This window comes from Nelumbo nucifera, chromosome 7 (assembly GCF_055504915.1).
Source record: "Nelumbo nucifera cultivar China Antique chromosome 7, China Antique-T2T, whole genome shotgun sequence".
In the NCBI taxonomy this organism is placed as follows: Eukaryota; Viridiplantae; Streptophyta; class Magnoliopsida; order Proteales; family Nelumbonaceae; genus Nelumbo; species Nelumbo nucifera.
Window position 1 is genome coordinate 7,964,308 of NC_142655.1, and position 25,973 is coordinate 7,990,280.

Genomic DNA, 25,973 nt, shown 5'->3' on the forward strand with positions numbered 1-25,973 from the left:
GTGGAAGTCACAAATCCCAGATTCGGTTGAGCCAAGCTTGTATAGGGTTTTTTCTACACTGAGAAGGTTAGAAATGTTTGATCCATGACTTGACAAGCATTTCGGTTTTGTATTGTATTTGAGTCTTAAAACATTGATTTATACAGAAAAATTGGGCAAAAGAATAATGATCCAAACATTACCAAATATGATATTTACCATTGTTAATTACTTAATTACTCAATTTTCATGTGTACAAGAACTGATATTTGAGGATACAGGCTTCGGTTCCACTAAATGGGCTTAAATTATTCCTAAGTTTTAGTAAATGGACTTATACACTCCTATTGTTTGCAAAATCCTTTAAAGTACCTTTAGATCCTTTACATTCTAACAATTGACTAATTCTATCAAAACTATCACAATTCCATTTGCGTGATTGCTATAACTTTTTAAAACCCAATTTTCTCCTTTTTAACCTTTCTAAGCTAGTAGAATCTGGTTCCAAGGATTTACATTCGTTGATATTCTTTTGGTAGGCTCCTCTTTTCCTCTTTCCCTATTGTTGTCTTTAAGTTGATCATGGCATTTGAACCACAACCAGTGGTACCTATTAGCTCGTAAAAACATGATCCACTATGGAAGTATTTCCAAATGTTCATAAATTGTGATCGTTACTGACTCTGAGTGGCAGATCCATAGGGATTGTAGCATAGAAATTGGGTCTTTTAGGGTTTGGGTTAAATCTTTATACTATTTTTCTAGGTTTTGTTTTGGACTGATTCATTACCTCATAAATCACACTAAACCATTGTTTTCAAAATTGGAACGAACCGGACGGTTGGACCAGAAAAACCGGGAATCGATCAGGTGACTGGTTCTGTTTTCCCCAAAAATTGGATTTCCCCCAAAACTGTTAATTTTGGTCAACGAACTGTTGAACCGGGCAGTTAATTGTTTGAACTATTCAAACGGTTTTGACCATTTTTTATTTTTTTTGAATTTTTTTAATTTTCTTGTCAGAACGGGCTGAGCATTTGGTTCGAATGGTTGGATCGTTCGACTCGGTAAACGGACCCCTGACTGGTTCGGTTTTAAAAACCGTGCACTAAACTTGAGCCAAATCCATGTATTGTTTTGCCAAGGCTCCACTGTTTCTAATTACTTATAATTAGCTTACATTGTTGACTCCCATCTTTGTTGAACGGCTCTCCAGCAAGTTTGGAGTTTGATATGCAAATAACTCGTGGTGATATCTGGTCCAACAATGCTAACTCAAGTTTTTCTTTTTACGCAAATAAATAGAGGTGTCAATGGATCGGTTTTGGGTTGGACCCATCCAAATGAAAATCAATTTGGATAGATTGGTTAGACCAATAAGATATTGAATTGGACCAGTCCTGACTTAATGGTCCAAAGTATTTATTGGATTGGATTGGACTTGGTCCATTCATAATAGATTTCTTTTGGGTTGGGTCGGATTATATTAATATCCGATCTATTGATAAAAGATAAGAATACGGGTGTTAATGGACCGGGTTTGAGTTGGAATTCATCTAAATTAAAACCAATTTGAACAGATTGGACAATCCAGACATCGAATGGGACTGATCTAAAGTGGTCCGGAATATTCATCGGGTTGGATTAGACTTGACCCATCTGTAATGAATTCATATTAGACCAAATCGGATTGAACCAAATCTGGTCCAATTGACACCCGTACAAATAATGCCGGTAGTGCCTTGATCAATCTACAAATAAAAAGGTTTACCTTTTACCTTTGTACTCGGCCAACATCTGCTGCAAACCTGCAACTAGTCCATCAATTTATATTTATATAATGAAATTCCCTGGCCTAAACTTATTAATGCATTTGAAATAAAGATGGAAAGTTGTATATTGAGAACAATACATGCTTGAGATCAATTGAACCAAATTGAATTAGGTAATGAGAATATATTACAGCTTTAGAGCAACCGCAAGAGCGGTTGAGAGGGACGGAGCCATAAACGTGAGGGATGAGTTTGTCTTTGAGTTCGAAATTCTCCATTTTCAGGGAGACGTAGAGTTTTCCACAAGCATGGTCCATGCTATCATCTCTGTTACCGCCATGAGAGCTGTCTGCTGGGTTCTTAGGGCGTCTTTGAGAATGTCCAAACTGCTTAAAGCCACCCAGGTATGCTATTTAAAATTTTGAAGAACAATGAATTGCAAATTCAACATTTCAATCTTTTAGTCAATTGTTTAGTCATGATCTCAATCGTCAAAAGGTCTAGAAATTTTGCAAACGATAGGAGTGAGATAGAGGCTTTGCAGAGATTTCGGTTGCTGAGCTTTGTTATCAGTAGAGATAGAGGCTGAAATGAGGACAAATTTTACATTCATGTAAGGTAAACTATCTCAAATTGATTGACAAAGGGTGGGAGACGTTTGCTTGGTTTCTCCTCCTGATAATAAACCAAAATGATTTCTCCTCTATCCTTCAATGAATAAAGCAATATGGGACTATGGGTTAGGAGGCTGAAATGTCTCTCCAATCTCCATAAAAACTTTACAATCAATCAACCGGGATCGTAAAGGTGGTAACCAATCATTTTTCATGAAGGATTATGATTGGTCAAAAGCCTTTTGAGGTACCATATCTTTCCAGCTTAATACATTTTCCCAAATTTAACCTTAAACATTTAATTAGGCTGTGTTTAGTTTTAAAGAAAAGGAAGATAAAAGGTAGGTAACCTATACAAACCATTATATATAGGTTTCCCTACCTTTTCTTTCAAACCAAACACAAAAAAAAAAGCCCAATAGCCCAAGAGCCCAAGAGCCTTTCGTCCTTTCTCAATTTGCCTTTATCGGTTGCACCGTTAGAAATGTAAACGACGACAATAACGGTAATACGGGTGAATAACTTGGTCCGAGTTTCTCTTCCAGATCGAATCAATTTCTGACCGTTCATAACCATCCATCAACTAACATCTCTAGTATTGACGGTCTAAAACTGAAGTACACTTTATCCATAATACATCCAAGATGTACATATTTTACTGGCTCGGATTCATCGAGAGAGAGAGAGAGGGGAGTGCTGACGAGAAGTTCCCTAAAACAACAGATTACCGTCTACAGACATCGCAGCGTAGTGTATGGTCGGAAACAGATGGCTGTTAGGATTGGAATCGGAAGCGTGACCCACCAAACAGCCATGGCTTCTCCTTCTCCCTCTCCTTCCACCTTCTCTAAGACTCTTCCTAGCCCCAACCGTGTAATCCTGGTAACTGGAAGACGCTTTGCTCGGGTTGGCTCGGTCCGAACTCATAGAGCTTCCACTTATCTCCCAGTAAGAGCTTCAGTGTCCACAGAAGGCCTCCCCACCTCTTCGGGTAAACCATACGTTTCTCTCTGTCTCTCTGTCTCTGTCTCTCTCTCTCTCTCTCTTTCTCACACACACACTCCCTCTCACCTACACAATCACACATATGAAATTATGAACACATACCGTTTGAAACAATGCTCCTTTTAAATTGAACTGAAACTAGTTTACTGTTTACATGTTCTTTAGCATATTTGCTATAATGTGCATAGAAAAGGAAACCACTTGATAATAATTTCCATTCATAGCTGTTCTATCAAAAGTAGATTTTTATATGTATTTTTTCCTCTTTTAAGCCATTGAAGTTGGCTTTATATGGACTGTTATCAGTTGGTGCTTCTGTGTTCATGGTTTCTCTCTTTAATGGGGTATAATCTTATTGTTGATTCTTTTGTGCGATGGCTGGGTTTGTTTCAGCTGCAAGTAAGGGTGTTGAGAATGTTGCAATCATAGGCTCAGGTCCTGCCGGATATACAGCAGCAATCTATGCGGCTCGTGCGAATTTGAAGCCAGTGGTATTTGAAGGTTACCAAGTAGGTGGTGTCCCAGGAGGCCAGTTAATGACCACCACTGAAGTGGAGAACTTTCCTGGGTTTCCTGATGGAATAACTGGTCCGGATTTGATGGATAAGTGAGATATTTAGCTTGACACACCATTCATTTCTGTGGTGTTTTGCCATACATTGTGTACAGAGTTCTATTCACATTTGACATTTGAAATGGTTGAGAATTATAATTGTGTTGTTTCTCATTTTTATGGAATAGAATGCGGCGGCAAGCAGAACGCTGGGGAGCAGAGCTTTTCCAAGAAGATGTGGAATATATTGATGTGAAGAACAGTCCCTTTACCATAAGGAGTAGTGAGCGTGAGGTAATTATTTTAAAAAGTAATGAGGTCATATTATGAAGGTCACTTCCCACCATGGTTTTTGCATTGGCTAAATTTCATCTCTGTTTCTTTGGTTTTTAGGAACTCCAAACTTTATAAGTTGGCATTCAACTATATTGTGTACAATATTTTGGTATTGAACAATATTTTGAGATATTATTCATCAAGAGAAAATTAAATCTTTTAGAATTTACTAGCATCTTTTTCTATTTTGGCAAACACTGAGATTGATGATGACATGAAAGTTACAATCGTGTGCTTGCTTCCAGTTTAGAAAGATTTTTGACATAGCCCATCTTTAGCCATTTGTTAGTTTTTTTCTATTGGAAATTTTAAGATTATGACAATGCAAAGCCTTGCAATGTCTATAGAAAAGTTATATAATATCACTGAAGTTGATATCATGGACATAAGCTATAGTTCAAGAAATATGGGTTTGTAGAGATTGCGACTGGTAGGCTATGCCTGTAGTGAGTACAGAAGGGGGGGGGGATCTTGTGCTTATGCATACAAAATTAATGTAGGAGCTGAAATTGAAGAGAGAGTGTGGAGAAAGAAAATTTCAAATTTTAAGAAGAATATGAGAATTGGGGCCTGACGATCATTGTTGTGGCCTAGCAATCTAGTTGCTCCTGAAGGGAAGTCCATCAGGAGTAGACCTCTTCATGGGAAGCCTATTGGGCTCAACATTACACTGTTTTGGGGTTGGGCTTCAGGTCAGGCCCGTTCCAATTTTGGCAAAACTTGAACCTTGGTACAACTTTTTATGTGCCTTTTTGTAAGGGAAGTGGTTCTTTCTCCATGTTTCTCTATTAGTACATTGGCCACTTTTGCTCAATTTTTTTTGAAACTTTTTGGATATATAACAAAGAGGGAATGTGTTTATTTTTCAAAGACCTAAAAAGGAAAATGAAAGCGATAAAAGGAAGTTTCAATACAATGCTTGAATTTCTTTGGTTCGAAGAGAATTAGGAAAATGTAAATATGGACATTATACATAATTACCCATATATTCCATAGGGATGCACAATCCCTCCCTGAAGGAGAAACTGTTTTTACTTCAAATTTTATTGAAAATTGACGATCAATTTGATACAAAGAAAATTTCTACTTCTGTTAAGCAAATATTTTTTTTTTTTATCAATAACAGAAATTTTATAAAAAGAGATATAGGAATTACAACCAGGAGGGAGGGGTAAGAAGACTTAACCCTCCCTAACAAACTGAAAAAACATATTACAATATAGCCCAAAAAAGATTGTTCTTCCCACCTCCTGTTTGGCCAAGGTATCAGCCATAGAGTTAGTGCACCTCTTGGCCCATTGAACCCTTACAGACATATTCTGAGTTAACTGAGTAATTTTCTTTCTTTCATTAGAGAACTTCCACAAGCTGGACACTTCCTTCTGCAACCATTTAATAGTCAACTGAGAATCTCCTTCCACCAACAACTTACTAATATTCAGTTGTTTAGCTCTTTTAAATCCTTCTAGAGCTGCCAAGATTTCAGCTCTCAATGAGTCCCCCCAGCCTATAGGTCCTGAGAACATAGCAATGATTCTACCTTCCTCATCCCTGAAGATACCGCCTATACCAGAATGGCCTGGATTTCCTTCACTGCTACCATTGAAGTTCAATTTGATGAAACCCGGATCTGGTGGAGTCCAAACAGGTCTAAGAGCTGTGAACATGGGAGCTGACCGAGCCACTTCATCCCACTTTCTAATGATGTCTCCTACTGAATGATCTTCAAAGAGCTTCAAAGGCTTGACCCAAAGAGCCACCCTAACATAAATAAGTTCTATGATGGCTTCCTTACTTTTTTCTTTATCATGAAAAACTCTTTGATTTCTTTCTTCCCAAACCGTCCAACAAACAGCAGCTCTAGCACAACTCCACAATATTTTCCCTCTCTTTTTTAATCCCCTCACTGTTGTGGAGCTAAACAAGCTTTGCACATTAGAAGGGGAGGTCCACCTGCAACCAAATAGAGAAAAAAACCAACACTAGATATCTGAAACAAAAGGGCAAGAAACAAACAAGTGATAACAGCTTTCACCATTCTTCTTACATAAGATGCACCAGTGTGGGGATAAACACCAATTAGGCATTTTCTTTTGAAGTGGGTCACAAGTGTTACACTTTTCTAGGCATGCTTCCCAACAAAAAGCGCCTACCCTAGGAGGGATTGGATTACCCCAGATTTCCCGGACTGGAAAAGAAAACCCCGGAACCGGACTAGGTTGTGTCAGTGCTTTGAAAAAGGAGGAGCAAGAAAAGATACCCGAAGGGACAAGAGACCATACCCTAGAGTCCCCAATTGAAGGCTCAAGGACTACCTCATCCAAGATCTTAAGCAAATTTAAAATGGGTTCTAATTCAGTATCTCTAAGTGCCCTTCTAAAACCTAGGTTCCAACCTATAGCAGAGTTAGACACGGTAGCAACGGTGGCTACAGGTTCACTTTTAAACCTAGACAGAGCAAACAAAGAGGGAAACTGCTCTTTCAAGGGGGAATCTCCCACCCAAATGTGTTCTCAAAAATTAACTGACACGCCAGAGCCAAGATCATACCTGATGAAGGGAAGAAAAGATTGAAGGATGGCGTGGATCGACTTCCATGGAGAAGCTCTTGAAGCCCTAGATGAGATTCCCGGATCCCAGCCAGTTGCCTCTTGCCCATGAATACTTAGGATTATTTTGGCCCACAGGTTCTCCCTTTCTTTAGACCACCTCCATAACCATTTCCCTAAAAGAGCTACATTCTTCTTCTGGATGTTTCCCAGCCCCAGACCCCCTTCACTTTTGGGTCTTGTCACTAGATCCCACCTAACCTGAAGGCATACATAGAAACTATGTAAAACTTTGGGCTTCTTGATGATGTTATCATAGTCTGCATTGCTGGATTATACATCTATGGGCTTTTTGTTTAGTGGTTGGTGATTCGTTTTGATCCATAATGGAAATTCAATTGTATTGTAGTCTAGAGCAAAGATGGGCCTCAAAGAAATCCCATTATGGAGGAGGGTAAAGAGTATCAGTAACCAGACTTGGTGGAGTTCGTTTTGGCATGAGTAAAGCATTGGTCAAAGAGGAAATGGAGAGGGATGAGGTGTGAATGGATATGGTCATTCATCATGATAAATGGCTTCCACTGAGCTGGTTGGTGCAATAAGATGTGAATTAGTCTTCTAATATCAAATTTAAAATCAGTAATTAACAGTGCAAATCAGATCTGAACAATAGTGCAAGAGCTGTGTATGTCGAAGAGAAGAGGTAAGAGAAGAAGAAGTTGAATAATTCACCCTTCTCCTCTAACCCTATTTTATTAATCTCTAATAATTAATGATGACAAGTATGCCCTTAAGTGGGCGGCCAGCTTGGCAATTACATAAAGAAAATAAAACAAGAACAAATAACAGGCCCATTAAGTGAGGCCCATCAACATAAAATAAAAGATAAAAAATAAAGGATATCACACAAGCAGCTGTTAGGGCCCATTCGGCCCAGTCTCTTTACACTCCCCCTCAAGCTGAGCTTAGATGTCAATCATGCCCAGCTTGCTTATATAGTGTGTCAATTTCCCTTTGGGAACTCCCTTGGTCAAGATATCAGCCAATTGCTCTTCTGATGTGATAAATGGCAAACAAACTTCTCCTGAAGAGACTCTTTCCCTTATGAAATGCCTATCAACCTCAATGTGCTTAGTTCTGTCATGTTGAACAGGATTATGTGCAATGTTGATAGCAGCTTGGTTGTCACAATAGAGCATCATTGGTTTCTCGTAGTCCACCCCCAATTCCTCTAGAAGGGATCGTAGCCATAGTAGTTCTGACACACCATGAGCCATTGCCCTGTATTCTGCTTCAACTGAGGATCTAGCAACTACTGATTGTTTCTTACTTCTCCAAGACACAATATTCCCAGCAACCAGAGCACAATAACCAGAGGTGGACCTTCTGTCATCAATACATCCTGTCCAATCTGCATTAGTAAAGGCTTCCAACTTCATGTGACCATGCTTAGCAAATAGAATACCTTTCCCTGGAGTACCTTTCAAGTAGCACAGAACCCTTTTTGCAGCAGATAGATGAGTATCTCTAGGAGAATGCATAAACTGACTAATAACACTTACTGCATAGGAAATGTCTGGCCGAGTCATGCAAAGGTATAACAACCTCCCAAGCAGTCTCTGAAACACTCCCTTATTAGACAAAGGCTCACCATCTGTGGCAGAAAGCTTATGATTAGGATCAATAGGAGTGGAGATAGGCTTAGCTCCAAGTTTACCCGTTTCAGCAAGATCAAGGACATATTTGCGCTGAGATATGAAGATACTATCCTTAGACCGAGCAACTTCAATACCCAAGAAATACCGAAGATCTCCCAAGTCTTTGATTTCAAATTCAGAGTTGAGAAATCCTTTTAGTTTACTGGCCTCTTCAATGTCATTACCCGTGACCACAAAATCATCAACATAAACAATCAAGAAGGTCACTAGAGTGTTATTTCTCTTCAAGAACAATGTATGATCAGATTGTGTTTGAATGTAGCCAAAGGAGACAAGAGCAGCCCGAAATCTCTCAAACCAAGCCCGAGGATATTGTTTGAGACCATAAATGGATTTGTGTAGTTTACACACCTTGCCTTTCATTTCTTTCCCATACACCCCTGGTGGTAGAGACATATAGACTTCTTCATGCAGATCTCCATTCAAGAAAGCATTTTTAACATCAAACTAGTGTAGGAGCCAGTCAAAGGTAGATGCTAGAGAAAGCAAGACCCGAACTGAAGTCATCTTAGCTACAGGAGCAAAGGTCTCAAGATAGTCAATGCCATACATTTAGGTGTAGCCCTTGGCAACCAATCTAGCCTTATACCTCTCAACCGAGCCATCAGAGTGATATTTAATGGTAAACACCCATTTACACCCCACTGGTTCCTTCCCTTCCGGCAAGTCCACAATATCCCAGGTATGGTTCTTATATAATGCTTCAAGTTCAGTCATCATAGCATCCTTCCATTCAGGTTGAGATAATGCTTCCGGTACAGACCTGGGTATCACATGTGAAGAAACAGAAGCAAGAAAGGAGTAGTAGGAAGGAGAGAGAAGGCTGTAAGATAAATGTTTGGAGATGCAATGGGCTGTATACATCTGCTTGCCCTTGCAAAGAGCAATAGGAAGGTCAAGGTCAGGACGGTCGAAGCTGGGTCGGTAGAGGGCTGACCTGTTTCCTCAGGAACTATGGGAGTGACAAGATGCTCTTCTGAAGGAGTGGAAACAACCTGCATATGTCTGAATCTCCGTCTTTGGTAACACCTTTGGAGAGTAAGAGCAGAAACAAGAGGAGGATCAGGGGTGGGTCCAGTGGAAGAGGTGGACACCCCATGATCAGACTCACAAGGGTTGGGAAGAGGAACAGCTGGAGACATAGCAAAGGGTTCATCAGATGTCTCCCCCTCGGGAGGAATACTAAAGAAAGGAGTCAACTCTGCAAAGGTGACATCCCGAGATACAAAGCGGGTGCCACGAACTGGATCAAAACAACAATAACCCTTTTGTGTAGAGGCATATCCCAGAAACACACACTTATGAGCCTTAGGTTCAAATTTATGCCTTTGGTGACTATGAATATGCACATAACAAGTACTCCCAAAGACACAGAGAGGGAGAGAAAAGAGATCCTCATCCGGGAAGAGAAGACTAAAGGGGGTTTTAAAGCCAAGAACCCTGGAGGGCATACAGTTGATTAGGTAGGTAGCAGTATGAACAACATCTCCCCAAAACCTTACAGGAACATGGGATGCAAATAAAAGGGATCTGGCAACCTCAACCACATGTCTGTTCTTTCTTTCCACCACCCCGTTTTGTTGTGGAGTGTAGGAACAAGAACTTTGATGAATAATCCCAAAAGTTTCAAGATAGGTGGAGAGGGTTTTCTCAAAATACTCCTTAGCATTGTCAGAACGGAATATTTTGATACGGGTATTAAACTGGGTGAGGATGAGTTCATGAAAATTTTTCACAATAATTGGTACTTCATCCCGGGATTTCATGAGACAAATCCAAGTATAACGAGAGTAGTCATCAATAAAAAGGATAAAATACCTGTAGCCCCCCATGGTTGGCATGTGATATGGCCCCCACACATCAGAGTGAACAATATGGAAAGGAGAAACAGATATTTTATTACTGATTGAATAGGAATGTCTACAATGCTTTGCTAGCTCACATGACTCACAATGAAGACTAGATAAAGACACTCCTTTAAACATATCTGGGAACAGATGACTTAAAGCAGAAAAAGACAAATGACCAAACCGAAAATGACATAACAAAATCTTGTTAACAGACTCTGACACAACTGACTCTAAAGCAACTCCATGAGGTGGTCCCAAGGCTTGATTTGGTGTGTCCAACAGGTATATTCCATTCGCCTCTTGGCCACTCTTAATCGTCCTCTGAGACTGCAGGTCCTGAAAAACACAATGAGTGGGAAAGAAGGTTATGCTGCAGTTCATGGACTTTGTTAAGCTACTAGCAGATAAAAGGTTTGTGTTAAGCTTAGGAACATGGAGAACAGAAGATAAGAACAGGGTGTCAGAGGTCTTTATATCTCCTTTGCCAGAGATGGGGGCAAGTGACCCATCGGCAAGGGATATTTTCTCTTTCCCAGAGAGGAGATGATATGAACAAAAAAGGTTAGATAGGCTGGTCATATGGTCTGATGCACCGGAATCTATAATCCAAGGGAGTGTATGATTTTGTTATATTTTCTCATACCAAGGGGGAGTGTATGATTTCCTGAAACTGAAGCATGATTTGCTGAGGCATATGTACCTGAGTGAGCAAAAGCCGATGAAGATGATGTACTGTTAGAAGGGTGGGCTGAAGAAACTGTAGCTTCCAGATGATTTAGGAGCCTCCCATACTTCTTAATGTCTAACTTCATTGCAGCCAACTGCTCAATGGTTGATGTTTTCTCACTCTCCTTACTTCCCCCTTCAGGTATTGTAGCAGCATTAGCAGTCTTGAGTTTTCCCGCTTGACTTCCCTTCTTAGGATTGTTCTTAAACCTCTCAGGGAGTAGTCCAGGGTGAAGTTTCCAGCAGGTGTCCTTGGTTTTCCGTGGTTTCTTGCAATATTCACACACCTGCTTCCCCTTTTCAGTAGGCCCCTTAGATTTCATTCCCGCATCTGCAAAGTGTTCTGTAGGTGGATTCTGCAACTGAACTTGTCGTCTACTTCCCTCACTACTTATCATGGCATATGCTTGTGATAGAGTAACCTCATCTCTGACCAAAATATTCTGTCTGATAATATCAAACTCCGGGTTGAGTCCAGTGAGAAACTCGAATACCCTATTTCTCTCCACCAGCTTTCTGTACATTTCAGCATCCTTTTTACTCTCCCAAACCACAGTTTCCATAACATCAATTTCCTGCCATAGGGATTTTGGGATAGAGTAGTAGATTGCTACACTCTTCTCCCCCTGTCTCAGGTTCTTCACATCACTTTTCAATTTGTACGCTCGGGCTACATTCAGTTTCTGTGAATAAGTTTCAGTTACACTGTCCCATATCTCCTTAGCAGAAGACATCCAGAGATAGTGCTAGCTTATATGAGGTTGCATAGAGTTAACTAACCATCCTATAACGGTATAGTTCTCTTGCATCCATCTCTCAAATTTAGGATCTGTCTCTTCGGGTTTCACCTTACTACCTGTGAGATACCCGAGTTTTCCTCTACTACAAACATAAATTTTTATAGACTGTGCCCAGGCAAGATAGTTCGTTCCATCTAGCATAATCATGGTAACACCAGTCAAAATGGAATCTACTGGAGCAGGTTCAGAAACCGGCACCTGCTTGAACTCACTTCCGTATGTCTCCATTAATCAAACGAAATTAAAGAACTGAAATTTTAACTATGCAAACTTACTTGAAGTCAAACCAGAAATAGGGTGCTTGAAGAACTAGGGTTTTGCTCCGTCCAACAGATGGGAGGAAGAGAGAAGATGGTGCCGCACCAACCAGACTGACCCAAACTCTTCCTAACCTGAACCGCCCTCCTTTAGCAGTCACAAGACACCTTCCAAGCACAGAGCGCCACACCCAAGCTTCACCTTTCCTGGTAACCTTGAAAATCTCTAGTTGGCTAGGGTTTCGGGCAGCAGCAAAACAGCATCACTTGTTGGCAAAATTCGGCCAGAACTTAAATCTCCAAACCCTTCTACCAACTAGGCAAGTGATTCTCTATACTATAGAGAGCCTATCTCTCCATACACTCTCTTGATTTTAGAGTGTATAGGAACGAAGAAAAAAAGGAAGAAAGAAGAACTGTACCCGCTCTGATACCAAGATGTGAATCAGTCTTCTAATATCAGATTTAAAATCAGTAATTAACAGTGCAAATCAGATCTGAACAATAGTGCAAGAGCTGTGTATGTCGAAGAGAAGAGGTAAGAGAAGAAGAAGTTGAATAATTCACCCTTCTCCTCTAACCCTATTTTATTAATCTCTAATAATTAATGATGACAAGTATGCCCTTAAGTGGGCGGCCAGCTTGGCAATTACATAAAGAAAATAAAACAAGAACAAATAGCAGACCCATTAAGTGAGGCCCATCAACATAAAATAAAAGATAAAAAAATAAAGGATATCACACAAGCAGCTGTTAGGGCCCATTCGGCCCAGTCTCTTTACACAATATGAGGTCTGGCTTCTGAATTTACATTTAGAAGGTATGAGAAGGGGATTATAATGGTCCAGAGGTGGGTGTGGGGCTACTGTCAGTGGAGAAGATGGTGGGGGTGGAGCCCATGACATTGAAGCAAACTGGCAAGGAAGTTTATAAGGTCATAAAATTGCTCAAATGGGGGTATTTTGTAATCTTAGGTTGCATGAGGCAGGGACCACAGGATTATTGAAAGGGATATTTTCACTTTTTCAGAAACATGAGGTAGATGTAGAATTTGTAGGAGAAAAAAATGAATTGTGGTGTAGGGGCTGGTTTCTGATCTCTGGTACATGGGAATGAGATTTGGATTGGAGTTATTTTAGCTGGCTCATTCAGGTCATATTAGTCCTTTGAAGGACATAAATGAAAAAGAAAGGCACAAGTGCAAAGAAGTCTACAAAATAATACAGTTTACAAAGAATATCAGAGCCCTCAGGGTTTGGTCCATGTTTGTTTCACAATAAGTATCTTTAATTTGGATTGTCCTACATATGAACTCTGTCTCTGGGCTACTTGAGATTTTTTTTTTTTGTCCTGAAATGGAATATTAGTGCATTTTCATTTTAGATTAATGCAGCATTTTCAGAGATGCAAAACCAACCCTTTGACTCTAGGGATCAGATCGTTGGAAAATGACACCCCTTCATCCTTCCTGATCTGTTGGAGCATTGGAAGGAGGAGCTAATAGTATTTTTGTGAATATTGAATAAATATGACTCCTCTGAGTTGTTTTAGGAAAAGGCATAATTCTGTTGTTGGTCATGTTAGAGAAAATATGACTCTCTGTTGTGAATATTGAATAAATATGACTCCTCTGAGTTGTTTTTTTGGAGGTTGAAATGCCATTATTTGTGGTAGTTCTTGAGGACTTTCAGTGTGTATTCCAGGATCACTGAGACAATTTTGAACCCCTTATACAGTGTGGATTTGTGCATGGGTTTATCCTTTACTGTTACTCTTTTTTAAAGATGTTCTTGTAATAAACGAAAGAAAGCACTAAGTAGTTGATACTGATAAAAAAAAGAACTAGGTAGTTGAACTTGTTACTGGAATATTGTTGATACCATATGGTATTTGGGCCAATGAAATAATATATGGAAATAGATTGGTAAGATTTAAAAATGGTTTCCTTTAGCTTTTGTAATGATAAGTTTAGGGTATTGTGTTAACATACTGAAAATTTCAATATTGCTTTATCCTGTTGTGTTTTTAGTTGATCTGTGCTTAGATTCCATTAAACTTGTCTGTCAACATTCAAGATTCTTCTACATACTGCTTATAAGGTCCTTACATGGTGTTTATACATTGTTTGCAGGTAAAGTGCCACAGTGTTATTTTTGCTACAGGAGCTGCTGCAAAAAGGCTCAGGTTACCTCGTGAAGATGAATTTTGGAGTCGAGGAATTAGTGCTTGTGCAATCTGTGATGGGGCATCACCACTTTTTAAAGGGCAAGTTCTTGCTGTTGTTGGTGGAGGTGATACAGCTACAGAGGAAGCACTGTATCTTACTAAATATGCCCGGCATGTACATTTACTTGTACGTAAGGACCAACTACGAGCATCCAAGGCCATGCAAGATAGGTGAGTCATGATGCATTTCCCACTTTTCATATATAGCTACTCTCTTACGCATCCTAAATCTTATGTGGTTGGTTTATGTTCTGCCCAAAAGGAAAACAAGTCAAAAGGTTTAAATCATTATGGTACTGGTAAAATTAAACTATGTGTTTTTTTGACACATTATTTTTGTATTTACATGTATGGATTCCTATTATTGATTATTGCTTCCAATCATTGAACTGTTTCCAGTTTCTGCTAGATTACATTTTCCTACTCCATTTAATCTCTTTGGATTCAGTTTGTTTGTTTCTCAACAATATATAGCATGCCATGTGGCTTGAATTCTTTCTATATTACTAATTTTATATGCAATGGAATACAGTAGAGATGTATAAAAGAACTTACAGCTTGAAAGCTGCCCATATAACAAAGTGTTAGTTGTAAATGATTTTCCTTGCAACATTGGTGAATTTGATAAACACTAGTTCATAAAGTGGTAGGAATTATTAAGAATTAGCTCAGATAGACCACTAGAATAAGAATCATATTGAGGTTGATATAGGAATGGAGGCAAGGAAAGAAACTGTGGAAGAAGAAATCGATTTCTTCATATTCTTGTACCAATTGCAATTTTATTATTTCTTCAGCTTTTTCAAATTTATTTTCTTGTTTGTTATTATCATAAGAATAGGTCTAGTTGTCTTGGATGTGTTCTCCAATGTGCATAGTGTTTTTTTCTTGAGTTTCATTCAACACCTGGTTTGAAAAAACATTTATTATTAAAACAAACCAAGAAAACATGTTCTTGGTTGTGTGTTCTCCTAATCCTCCTGATGGAAGATGCCTTTTTTTGGATTTATATTCTTAAGAAGTTACTATGATCATTTACAAGGTAGAGAAGTTACTACATCATCTGATGCAGGACCAAAGAATCTAAAACAAAATGGCCATTACCCAATGTTGGTTCCAGCTATCTGGGGAGGGAGTGGACTAGATATAGTCCGGACCTTTGGCATTTTTTGCACAAAGTGGTCATGGTAGGGCATTTTGGTCATTTTACATGTTTTCCTGGGCTCCAGTCCAGTCTTGTATTGCTTTGTCTAATCATTGTTCAGTTGTGTTCAGAATTCCATAATTCATAATCATAGGATGAATATTTTATATTTAGTAAGTATTGTTGGAGTGATTGAAAGTAGTAGTTGGTTTTACATGAAAGGAGTTTATAGACTGCTGCCAGTGAGTAACCAAATTCAATCTTGATAGGTGTTCTTTAGGAAACCCCAGATCTTCAGGTAGTGGTGGAGTTTTTAAATATCACTGAAGGACTGTTATTTTGAGTTTTTCTGGTCCAGTGGGAGAAGGCAGTTTCTCAAGGTTAGTACCATATCCAGTCCACCCCTCTCCAGACCCAAGATAGCTGGGACCAATATTGGGTAATGGCTTTTCGGAATTCAACCCAATTTCAGCTTCAGCCATTAAGGATCTCATAACTTCCTCAACAATTAATTTACTAAAAGACAAAACAGTAAGCCATTTAGTTTAGCCACTTTAACTGTTGTTAAATGACTCCCCAGATTCCCTTCTAATCCTAATCATACCACTCCATTAGACTCAGTCCATCCCTAAAACTAAAATCCATTAACAAACCTTAGAAACACTTACTCCTTTAATTAATCTATCCTCTCTGAGAGCAGTCCTATATTGATTTGATACTGAAGTACTTATAAAAAAAATAAAAAAAGTACCTGTTGAACAAAATTTCTGAGCTATCCTACCATTCTCTCTGTTTGGTTACCTTTTGTATATGGTCATTTATCTTTGACCTTATAATTCTTCTTATATTTTAATCCCTCTTTTCTATTTTTGCCTGGTAACTGATCATAATTTATTAATAGATGTATTAGAAGTAAAATACAGAAAAGTATATAAGCTTTACTTATCTCAATTATAAGAGGGAATTTTTGGTCCCTCTTATAATTGGTTATTAAGAAAATAGCAATTTGCCCTGCCATATTTGCATTGTAGTTATAGGCAAATGGACTCATAATCACTCAACTATTGCCCAAATTCTTTTAAAGTTGCAGTCATAGGGTTGCTGTATTTACAAGCAATGTTTTGTAAATAGCCATAAATAAAGTGGTGTAACTATTTGTTCCTTTCTCTTCTCCCTTGTTTAAGCCCATGTGCTATGGTGCATATGATCTGGCCCTTGGCTGCAATTGAAGATTCTGAAGTATTTTACCTTTACTATACTTGGTCATGAAACATTTTTGCATTTAATAACTGACTGGTGTTAAACCTTGCTTGTGGATCATGTGTTTGTCTTGAATGATTGATAGTTCATTTATTCCTGGAAGGATACCGACTTTCTAAGCGCGTTAGTTGCTAATGAAAATCTGTATGGTAGATTTTCAACTCCCTGAATGTTTGTTTAACAGGTTGATTATGGCGAATGTTTCAGAGTTTTCAACAATCCAAATATTACCTTGCACTTCAATACAGAGGCTGTGGATGTTGTTAGCAATAGCAAAGGCCAGATGTCTGGCATTTTGCTCAGAAAGGTTGATACAGGGGACGAGTTGGTCCTTGAGGCAAGGGGTTTGTTCTATGGTATAGGTCATACTCCAAATAGCCAGTTGCTGGAAGGCCAAGTTGAACTTGATGGTGCAGGCTATGTGTTGGTCAAGGAGGGCACTGCAAAAACATCTGTTGAAGGTGTCTTTGCTGCTGGAGATGTGCAGGTAATCCTATTACCAAATTATTCTTTCTCAATTCCTATACTTTGTTTCTCTCATCATATATCTTTAGGAGGCTAGTTTATGGTACAGTCACCTTTTTACTTTGGCTTAGAATCCTATCTGCATAAGTGGTTCAACCATGGGGCCATATCCTTTGGTGGTAGGGAATATCTATCCAATTAGACACTCTTGGTCATCTGATTCACAAAATCTATATCTTATTACTGTTATTATTGAGGTTATTTTATTGTTTTTCACCCTTCCAACTGTGGTGCTCAATGCTTCTACCATTTTCTGGGTTACCCCATTTGGGTAGAAGTGGCCATTACTTGGTGTAATGGTAAAATCTCTGGCTGCCAAACATGAGAATGCAGATTCGAGTATGAGAGTGGCCACTGTATAAAAGAATGCTAAAAGTTACGATTGTACCGATTCCATCGCTTCTAAGACCCCAGATAGCTGGGGCCAACATTGAGAATTGGCCTTTACCATAATAATTCAGGTTAGTGCATAGTTGGGAATGAGTTTACAATGTATTGCAGGCAAGTATGCCTTTACAGTGCTAGGGAGCAAAATTTATTTGTTTCTTATGATCTTATCCATAGAAAACTAGTTATATATTAGTTAATTGAACGTGAATATACACAAATAGACCCCCAAGACCCACAAAATTAAACAACCCTATACAAAATGGCTCAAAACAAGAAAAACCCAGAGGCATGAATAAAACCAAAGCAAAATTGCAACATGAAAGCCCCCTCCCCAGCCCCCAAAATAAATGAATAACACAGGTAGGACACCCCAAATATAAGCAAACAAAAGTCTAAGCCATCTTTCAGCAACCCTTACCACAGATTAGTATAATCCATTTCAACTTACTAAAGGGGATACCCAACTTTCAGCAACGAGCAACCTTTACGACAAATTAGTATAATACAAAAACACTCTCAGCAACATTTGAATGTTACTTTCAAATGGGTGAGAAGAACATCAAATGGGATGGCAGATACTCTAGCTAAACAAGGGGCTAGGAGACCCCAATTGTTTTGGGCTGAACTGTAAACTGTAATTTGGAAAAGAACACTCTCACCCTGTTGTAATTTTCTGTTCTAACTCTAATAAAATATTATCTCATTGATAAAAAAAGCACCCTGAAAGTGCTTGTAGATTCTCTTTCATGGTAACCATACTTGCATTGTCTCCAATAAGAATAACCAATGTAATCATAATAGATGGGGAGGTTTCTTACATAAATCACAATCTATCCTTTAATCTGGATTTCTTGTATTTTTTTAGTGAATTAGTAACCATCTCAGACATCCAGTTTCATTTCTGTGGATAGGATCATGAATGGAGGCAAGCAATAACAGCGGCTGGATCGGGTTGTGTTGCTGCTTTATCTGTTGAGAGATATCTTGCAAGCAATGATCTCCTTGTCGAGTTTCACCAGGTACTTGAGTCCTGTATATTGCTATTTTGTTCATAGCCCTTATTCAGTGTTCTGTGCTACTTTTTTTTTTCCTTTTTAGACATTTTTTCTTGAAATTTATTTTTAGGTTCTTGGTTTTCTCAGATAAGTCCTAGTGTTTGAAGCATTCTCCAACTGGCTGTCACTCTCAAACACAGCCATACTAACATGTCATGCTATCAACCTCAAATAAAGATACTTGAGTTCTGTATATTGCTATTTTGTTCATAGCCCTTATTCAGTGTTCTTTGCTACTTTTTTTTTTTTTATCTCTTTTAGATAATTTTTCTTGAAATTTATTTTTAGGTTCTTGGTTCTCTCAGATAAGTTCTAGTGTTTGAAGCATTCTCCAACTGGCTGTCACTCTCAAGAGCAAGATCTTCATTGTAGTGTTTGACAAAAATACCATATAGACAAGATATCAGAATCTCTTTGGACCTTTAGGGTTGTTACTTTAGGAGTCATTAGGGGAAGGAATTCTGTATCAGAATCTTGTTGGACCTTTAGGATTGTTACTATAACAGTCATTAGGGCAAGGAATTCTGTGCCGGAGCACTTTTTAAAGTTTAACGTTTCAAAGAATTCATGAAGAAATTTAACCCAACAAAGCAACGTTTCATGGACCTATAACCATGTAAGAATTCTTCTAAGAAACAATAATTCTCTTTTTAAAGTTATTTCATCCTTAAGGATCATTTTTCCAAATCAGATCCATGCTCCAAGTTTTTCATACTTCACTCTTGATCTTTGTTGCAAATTTGTCTATTTCCTAAACCACAAATGGAGGTACTTCCTAAAAGCATCCCTCCCGAACCTCACATCTTAAGTTAAAACATTCTCATGCTCTTTCTTATAAGGATGATTGACCTCTTGAGAGGTTTGAGTGATGTTCTGGTGAACATCTCTCTGAAAGTGGAAAAGATAGCTACCTGCTTCTACTTTTAGAAGTAGATAAGCATTTTTCTCTCGTGTATAAAATAGGAATAGTAAAGACACTTAAAAGTAAGAGGTTTTCTTTTGCTTTAAGAAATTTGAAAATGTTCTACCAAATGTACTTCTGATCTTTTCTATTCTGAAGTAGAAAAAAACTTCCTGAATCCTGTCTAAATTTTCCCTTGTATCTCTTGATGATGAAGCTCGAAAACCAAATTGGATGTCTAATTTCAAATACTGAAGGATCATGGTTCAGGGTTTAACTATAGAGATTTGGATCTGCACATTTTGCATCTCTGTATTTATCATTTGCCTTTTTCCAAAGGCTTTTGCTAAGGTCCTTGTATGGTACATTTATCAAAAAAAGGTCCTTGTATGGTAGATAATATTTTTACTTCTTCCTTCTTACCATTTGATCATTTTAAAGAAATTCTTCCATTATCAATTATAATTATAATAATAATTTAATGAAGAAAAAGAGAAACATTATCAACATTTTTCTTAATAATTGGTTATAGCTCGAACTAGTACTGCTCCAATAAGAGAAAGGTCTGGATTCTATTCTATTATCTCATCTTTTTTTGTGTTAACATCATGCAAAGTACATATTTTAGTTTGAAAGAAACTTCTTATCCACTCTGTGATGTACTTCTATGCCTTTTTTAATGGATGTTTATAAAGTGTTTTCATTTCTTTCTTTATCTTTGGTAAAACAAAATGAAGTATGATGATTAAATTTTTCTATGACTGAAAGCTACATATTGAGATTGTTGAAAACATCAAAGTTTTAAGAATACAATATTATTGCCAAGAAGGCCAAAATTTACACAATCATTATTTTTACTTTTTTGTTGACAGCCACACACTGAAGAGGTTAAGAAGGAGCTCACAGAAAGGGACATACATGAGGGTTTTGACATTGCACTCACAAAGCACCGGGGCCAGGTATGGTTTTCTTCAGCAAATGTTAAAAAGTCTGAAACAGCTAGAATGTTATGCATCCAGAACTATGCAAAATGTATTCTGGTAGGTTGCTCCTAAATCCTGGAAGCGAAAATAGGAGGAACAAAGTAGTAGTTTGACTATATTTCAGTCAGGAGCAATTGCAGAATTTTGGCCTGGTGGGAGCATTTATCTTTGCACCCATTCATTGGGTCAATTTGATCTTCTGTATATGTATCCTGGGTCATAACGTTTTTTTTTTCTTTGACCAAGGTACCATCTTGGGTGTGTGTCACTAGGTCTAGAAGAGTTCATTGCCGTTATTTTCTCTAAATTTGGTTCAGTTTTAATGGATCAAGGGCAGAGATATTTCTCTCTTGTATTTATAGTCCAATAGGAGATTTTCTTGTCCTTTAAGTTTTAGTAGATATTGGAGTTTTAGGTGTCACCAATACTTCTGTTATTCCTTTTTTTCAGACTTTGATTATTATACCAGAAGGTTAAATCTCACTTGCACATGCAAAGTTGCAAGCATCCTTAGAAACCACCGTTTTTTTTTGATAAATTCCTTAGAAATCACCCTTTATCCATCTCTATGACCATCTCTATCCCTACATGTCTAACACATAATTTTCCATTCTAGTAGAGTCCATCCCTCTTCCCTTGCTGAAAAGGCTTTCTATCCAAAGCTTGGGTCGTTACCCATTCCTTATTGAGTGAAGAGAAGTGAGGACTTTACCCTCATTCCTTCATCTTCCCTATCGGTTTCTTGATCTTGAAGAAACTATCTGTTTTTTGTTGAATTTTGTCTTAATCCATTTAATCAATTTTTTCCATATATTCCACTGATAATTCTAAGCTTGAGCTGTTCTTTTTGCAGTATGCTTTGCGGAAATTGTACCATGAAAGTCCAAGGCTTATATGTGTGCTATATACAGCACCAACATGTGGTCCATGTAGGACTTTAAAGCCCATTCTGGGAAAGGTATCATAGTTTTATCACTCGATTACTTCAGCATTACATGTTACTCAAGAATGTTTTGTTTAAATGCACATTTGCATGGTAAGATGATAGTGGTTACTTACATTTCAAGAATTATTAACATTATCTTTCATACATAATTTTGATGTTGGCTGGGAATACTGTTGCATGAAATAACTGTTGAACCAAATGATGCCACGAGTGGTTAGGGAGATACATCTAATTAAATGCAATTGTAAGGGAACATCTTTAGAGCTAGATATTGATAAAAATTTCTTTTCCAAAATTGATTTAACATGCTGCTTCTACTTTCTGATCCACAATGCAGTTTTGCAAAACATCTCACAAGTTATCAAGGACTCAAGTGAGGGGGGGGGGGGTCAGGGTAGCCTCTTTTTGCTTAAGTGCATGTTTAAGAAAATGAAAAGCTAATAGATCATGTATTTTTCCTATTAAAAAAATTGAAAAACTAATAGCTAAATAGAATTAAATGAATATTAAAAAGGAAACAAATCAGCAAATTAAACAATTAAATGGAAATTAAGGATTCTTCTTTTTTTTTTTCGAAATGTAGAAATTAAGCGTTCTTTTGTTTTTTCTCAATTCTATCAAAGTAAAAAATTTCAGTGCTGAACGGTAAAGAACAAACAATAATGTATGTGTAAGAAGATGAACTCATACACCGCTATGATAACACCACAGGTCAATTGCAACCATCTATCAAGAATTGACCGCGGTTGCCTTTTCTTCGTAAATTAACCATCTTTCCTTGTCATGAAGCATGAGTGAAGGCTGAACTGCGGTAAAAAAACTAAATCATAGGAGTTAGTTGATGAGAAAATAGAGATTATCACACATGTGCGTTCTGCTGAGTCGCTCCGCATATGGCATGTGGCAAGATCGTAAAAAAATGGTAGTTGTGGTCCGCATAGACTGATAGCTTCTCCCCACTCTACGATCCAACACCTGTCCCCATCAAATTGACTTAGGCACCTGAACGAGTTTCATGCATGCATGAGCTTCCCATTCTTTTCTATAAATGGGGATCCTTTGTCGAAAGAAGGGATCATTCTTTCCCTTCTGACCTTCTTGAAAGAAATTCTAATCCCTTTCCTGTTATTCCCATCTCCTCACTTCAGAGCCAGGACCCTTATCTCTATCGCCTTAAGGTATGAAGTGCTGAAACTAAATAAATTAATATAAAATTAAATAGTTAAATTACAAATGAGACAATTTTTTTTTTGTTAATGAAATCTAAGTGCTGAAACAACTTATCAATTCTCTTTGAAATGCACCACGCAGCTCTTTGCAAGTGAAATAAGCATAACTATGAGGAGAGTAAGAGATAGGGAATTGTGCATACAAGAGTGAAGAGAAGGGGAAAGAGGGGGGGGGGACTGTCTATGAGACATTGCATGAAATTCCTCTTAGAAATTAATAAAGCTATTGGTTTTGCTCATCTTTCCTTCCCATGATTTGATCAGTTGGCAAGAAATTGTGCCTACTAAGTGACTGATATGATATACAATCTGCATCCTTTATGAGTCATGCCTATCAATACCAATGAAAACATTATTTGTTCCCTCATGGCATTACAATAATTGCAAGGATTTTTTCTTTTTTCTTTTTTTTTTTGGGGGGGGGGGTAGGAACTTACAAGGATTGAGACATTGGTATCACACTCTGCTTTATCTTGTGGCAGGTAATAGATGAATTTGATCAGAATGTACATTTTGTTGAAATTGACATAGAGGAAGATCCAGAAATTGCAGAGGCAGCAGGAATTATGGGTACACCATGTGTTCAGTTTTTTAAAAACAAGGAAATGCTCAGGTACACCATGTGTGAACATGTGGAAATGCTATTTCTGCTGTTTTCCCCATTCTCTAAAATGATTCAATTAATTGCTTTATGTTTAACCATTTGATGGTGGTTATCTGGTAGCTTTCTCAATTGCTTTTTATAATTTTATTCACAATAAACTGTTCAGCATGACAACACCTTCTTTGTGGTCTTGATGGCCCTTAAGGTAGCATACGTTAAAAAAGGAAGTTTTGTTTATTTTGAGGGTGTGTTTGGTTTGCGTCTAGGATCAGAATCAGAACTGGAATTGGAATCACCTATTCCTGATGCCTGTTTGGTTCAGTTGGGAATCAGAATTGGATTTCGATTGTTAATGTTTGGTTCAACTAGAAGCCGGAATTGGGAAGAGGGAAGGAGCTGTCACTGTTAATACCACTGCCAGGTGCCAGGCTGCCAGAAGCGGTGACAATGATAGAGGGGAGGAAGAGGGAGAGAAAAAAGAGGGGGTGGAAGAAGAAGGGAAGAAAGAAGAAAGGAGAGGGGAGGAAGAAGCCACTGCTGCTAATACCTTCTGCAGTATGTGCAGAGGTGGCGGTGACAGAGGGGAGGAGGAAGAGGGAGAGAGAAGAGGGGGCAGAAGAAGAGAGGAGGGGAGAAAGAAAAGGAAGAATGGGAAGGTCTGTGACATGTTGAATGAAGGCTGGCTGGCAACCGGCCGGTTATCGACGTTGGATGAAGGCCTGTGAAAGTTCAGGCCTTTGGTTGAATAGGAAATGGAGGCTATTTTGTCAAAAAATTGCATTCCTGATGGGGGGGGGGGGAGTAAAATGGCCATTCCCTCATATGGGGGAATCCCATTCCGCCTATAGTGGAAATGGTATCCCATTCTGATCAACCAAACGGTTGGAATTGGGAATGGGCCCTTCCGATTCTGATTCAATGTGTTGATTCCTGCAAACCAAACACAAAAGGTATAGGATAGAGGTCCTGTATAATTCTTGGGAAGGTAAATAGACATTTGTAAAGCATATTACTGTTTTATGTGGATGTTTGGCTTGAAGTCTGAATATGCATGTTATAATTTCTTGGTGACCACCAACTGTTGCTTTACTGGATTTGCAGGACTGTATCAGGGGTAAAAATGAAGAAAGAATACAGAGAATTCATTGAGGCAAATAAATGAACGGAACTCATTTTCTGATTTTCTACTTGTGTCTAGTGCTCTTATTTTTCTCATCCGGTTTTGTTCCATCCAAGCATATGATTGGAATAAATCTGTATTCCTGTATTCTTGGGTGAACCCATTAAATTATATTAGTGAAGCTTACACTGTACATCACATTTCTTTAGTGCATGATTCCAAAAGCAGTTTTGAAATTCCAATCTTGATGTTGCATTCAGTTGATTTGTACATCTAAACCACACTAAAGAACTTTATTTTGTATTATTATTTCATGGTGCTAAGGGCCATTGGTTGGTGCAATGTTAAATATCGGGCTAATAAGCATGAGAACAGTGATTTCAATCCAAGAACAGACACGTTGTTAGGGTTGCAAGTTGGGTACCCGATTTGAAAAACTTGCACTGCATTGGGCCCCGGCTTTCAGGTTGGACCTATTCAAATTTTATCAAATTTCCAACCTGAGTCCGCACAGGTTGCGCAACCCAATACTTTGTTCAAGAAATAGCCAAAATACCAAATAGTTGGGACCAAGTTAGTGGGGGGAGACGGTCATCTCCCTTGTTGTTTTTAGATTTATCAAAGAGAAATTTACCACCTCTTTCCGCTTAGTATGCAAAAGGGTCATTGCTTGACGCAATCTTAAAATCTGGGGCTGACAAGTCGAGAGAAGGAAGGTTCAAATTTGCCATTTTGTAGAATAGATGCCAAAGGTCAAGGCCCTATCTAGGATCATTATCAACGTTAACGGCTTTCCGACTAGTACCTTGTCCTTTGGGTTTAGCGCCATTTTGGTCCTCAAAACTTGACAATTTAGTATCCAAATTTAAGGTTAAAAAAATTGGCACGTGTATCGGCTGATACATATTATTTCGGGAGCTTCTTGATACACCCCTACAGAAGGTGTATCGGGGTTTTGAACGGTTCAGGGGTGAATGGACCTTAAACCGGCCCCTCTGAACCGGATTTTAAAAAAAAAAAAAAACAACTGATACTACCCGATACACTGGTAAGGCGTATTGGGCGTATCGATATTTTTAACCTTGCCCAAACTTTTAAAACGTGTCAATTTAGTACCTACCGTTAACCAACCATTAAGTGACATATGAAAAGACACAAATGCCCTTCAGATGTCTTCTAATTTTCTTTATCAACCATAAGACAAGTGGCGGACAGCACAACCGTGCATGTCATTCTCTTTCATATTTGCATGACTTTTTTTTTTTTTACTATTTACGCATTAATCCTATTTATGACAGAATGTGCTCTGGTAATTAGGGGTGACATGGGCCGGGCCGGGTCAGGCTTTGCACTTATGATAAGGGTTATAGCTGAGGCCCGGGCCCGGCCAGGCCTGGGGTTCCGGGCCTGAATCATAAGCCCTAGCCCAGG

At 38.4% G+C, this 25,973-nt stretch overlaps 1 protein-coding gene across 1 annotated transcript; it reads left to right on the forward strand.

The window, feature by feature from the left end:
• The first annotated feature begins 3,026 nt into the window (after nt 1–3,026).
• On the forward strand, nt 3,027–24,735 carry NTRC (NADPH-dependent thioredoxin reductase C). The gene is made up of 10 exons (XM_010281194.3): nt 3,027–3,356; nt 3,764–3,977; nt 4,112–4,217; nt 14,291–14,556; nt 16,997–17,276; nt 18,616–18,723; nt 20,533–20,619; nt 21,497–21,601; nt 23,301–23,431; nt 24,524–24,735. The coding sequence occupies exons 1-10, from the start codon at nt 3,134–3,136 to the stop codon at nt 24,582–24,584; spliced, it is 1,581 nt and encodes a 526-aa protein (XP_010279496.1). The 5' UTR covers nt 3,027–3,133; the 3' UTR covers nt 24,585–24,735.
• Nucleotides 24,736–25,973: the final 1,238 nt, after the last annotated feature.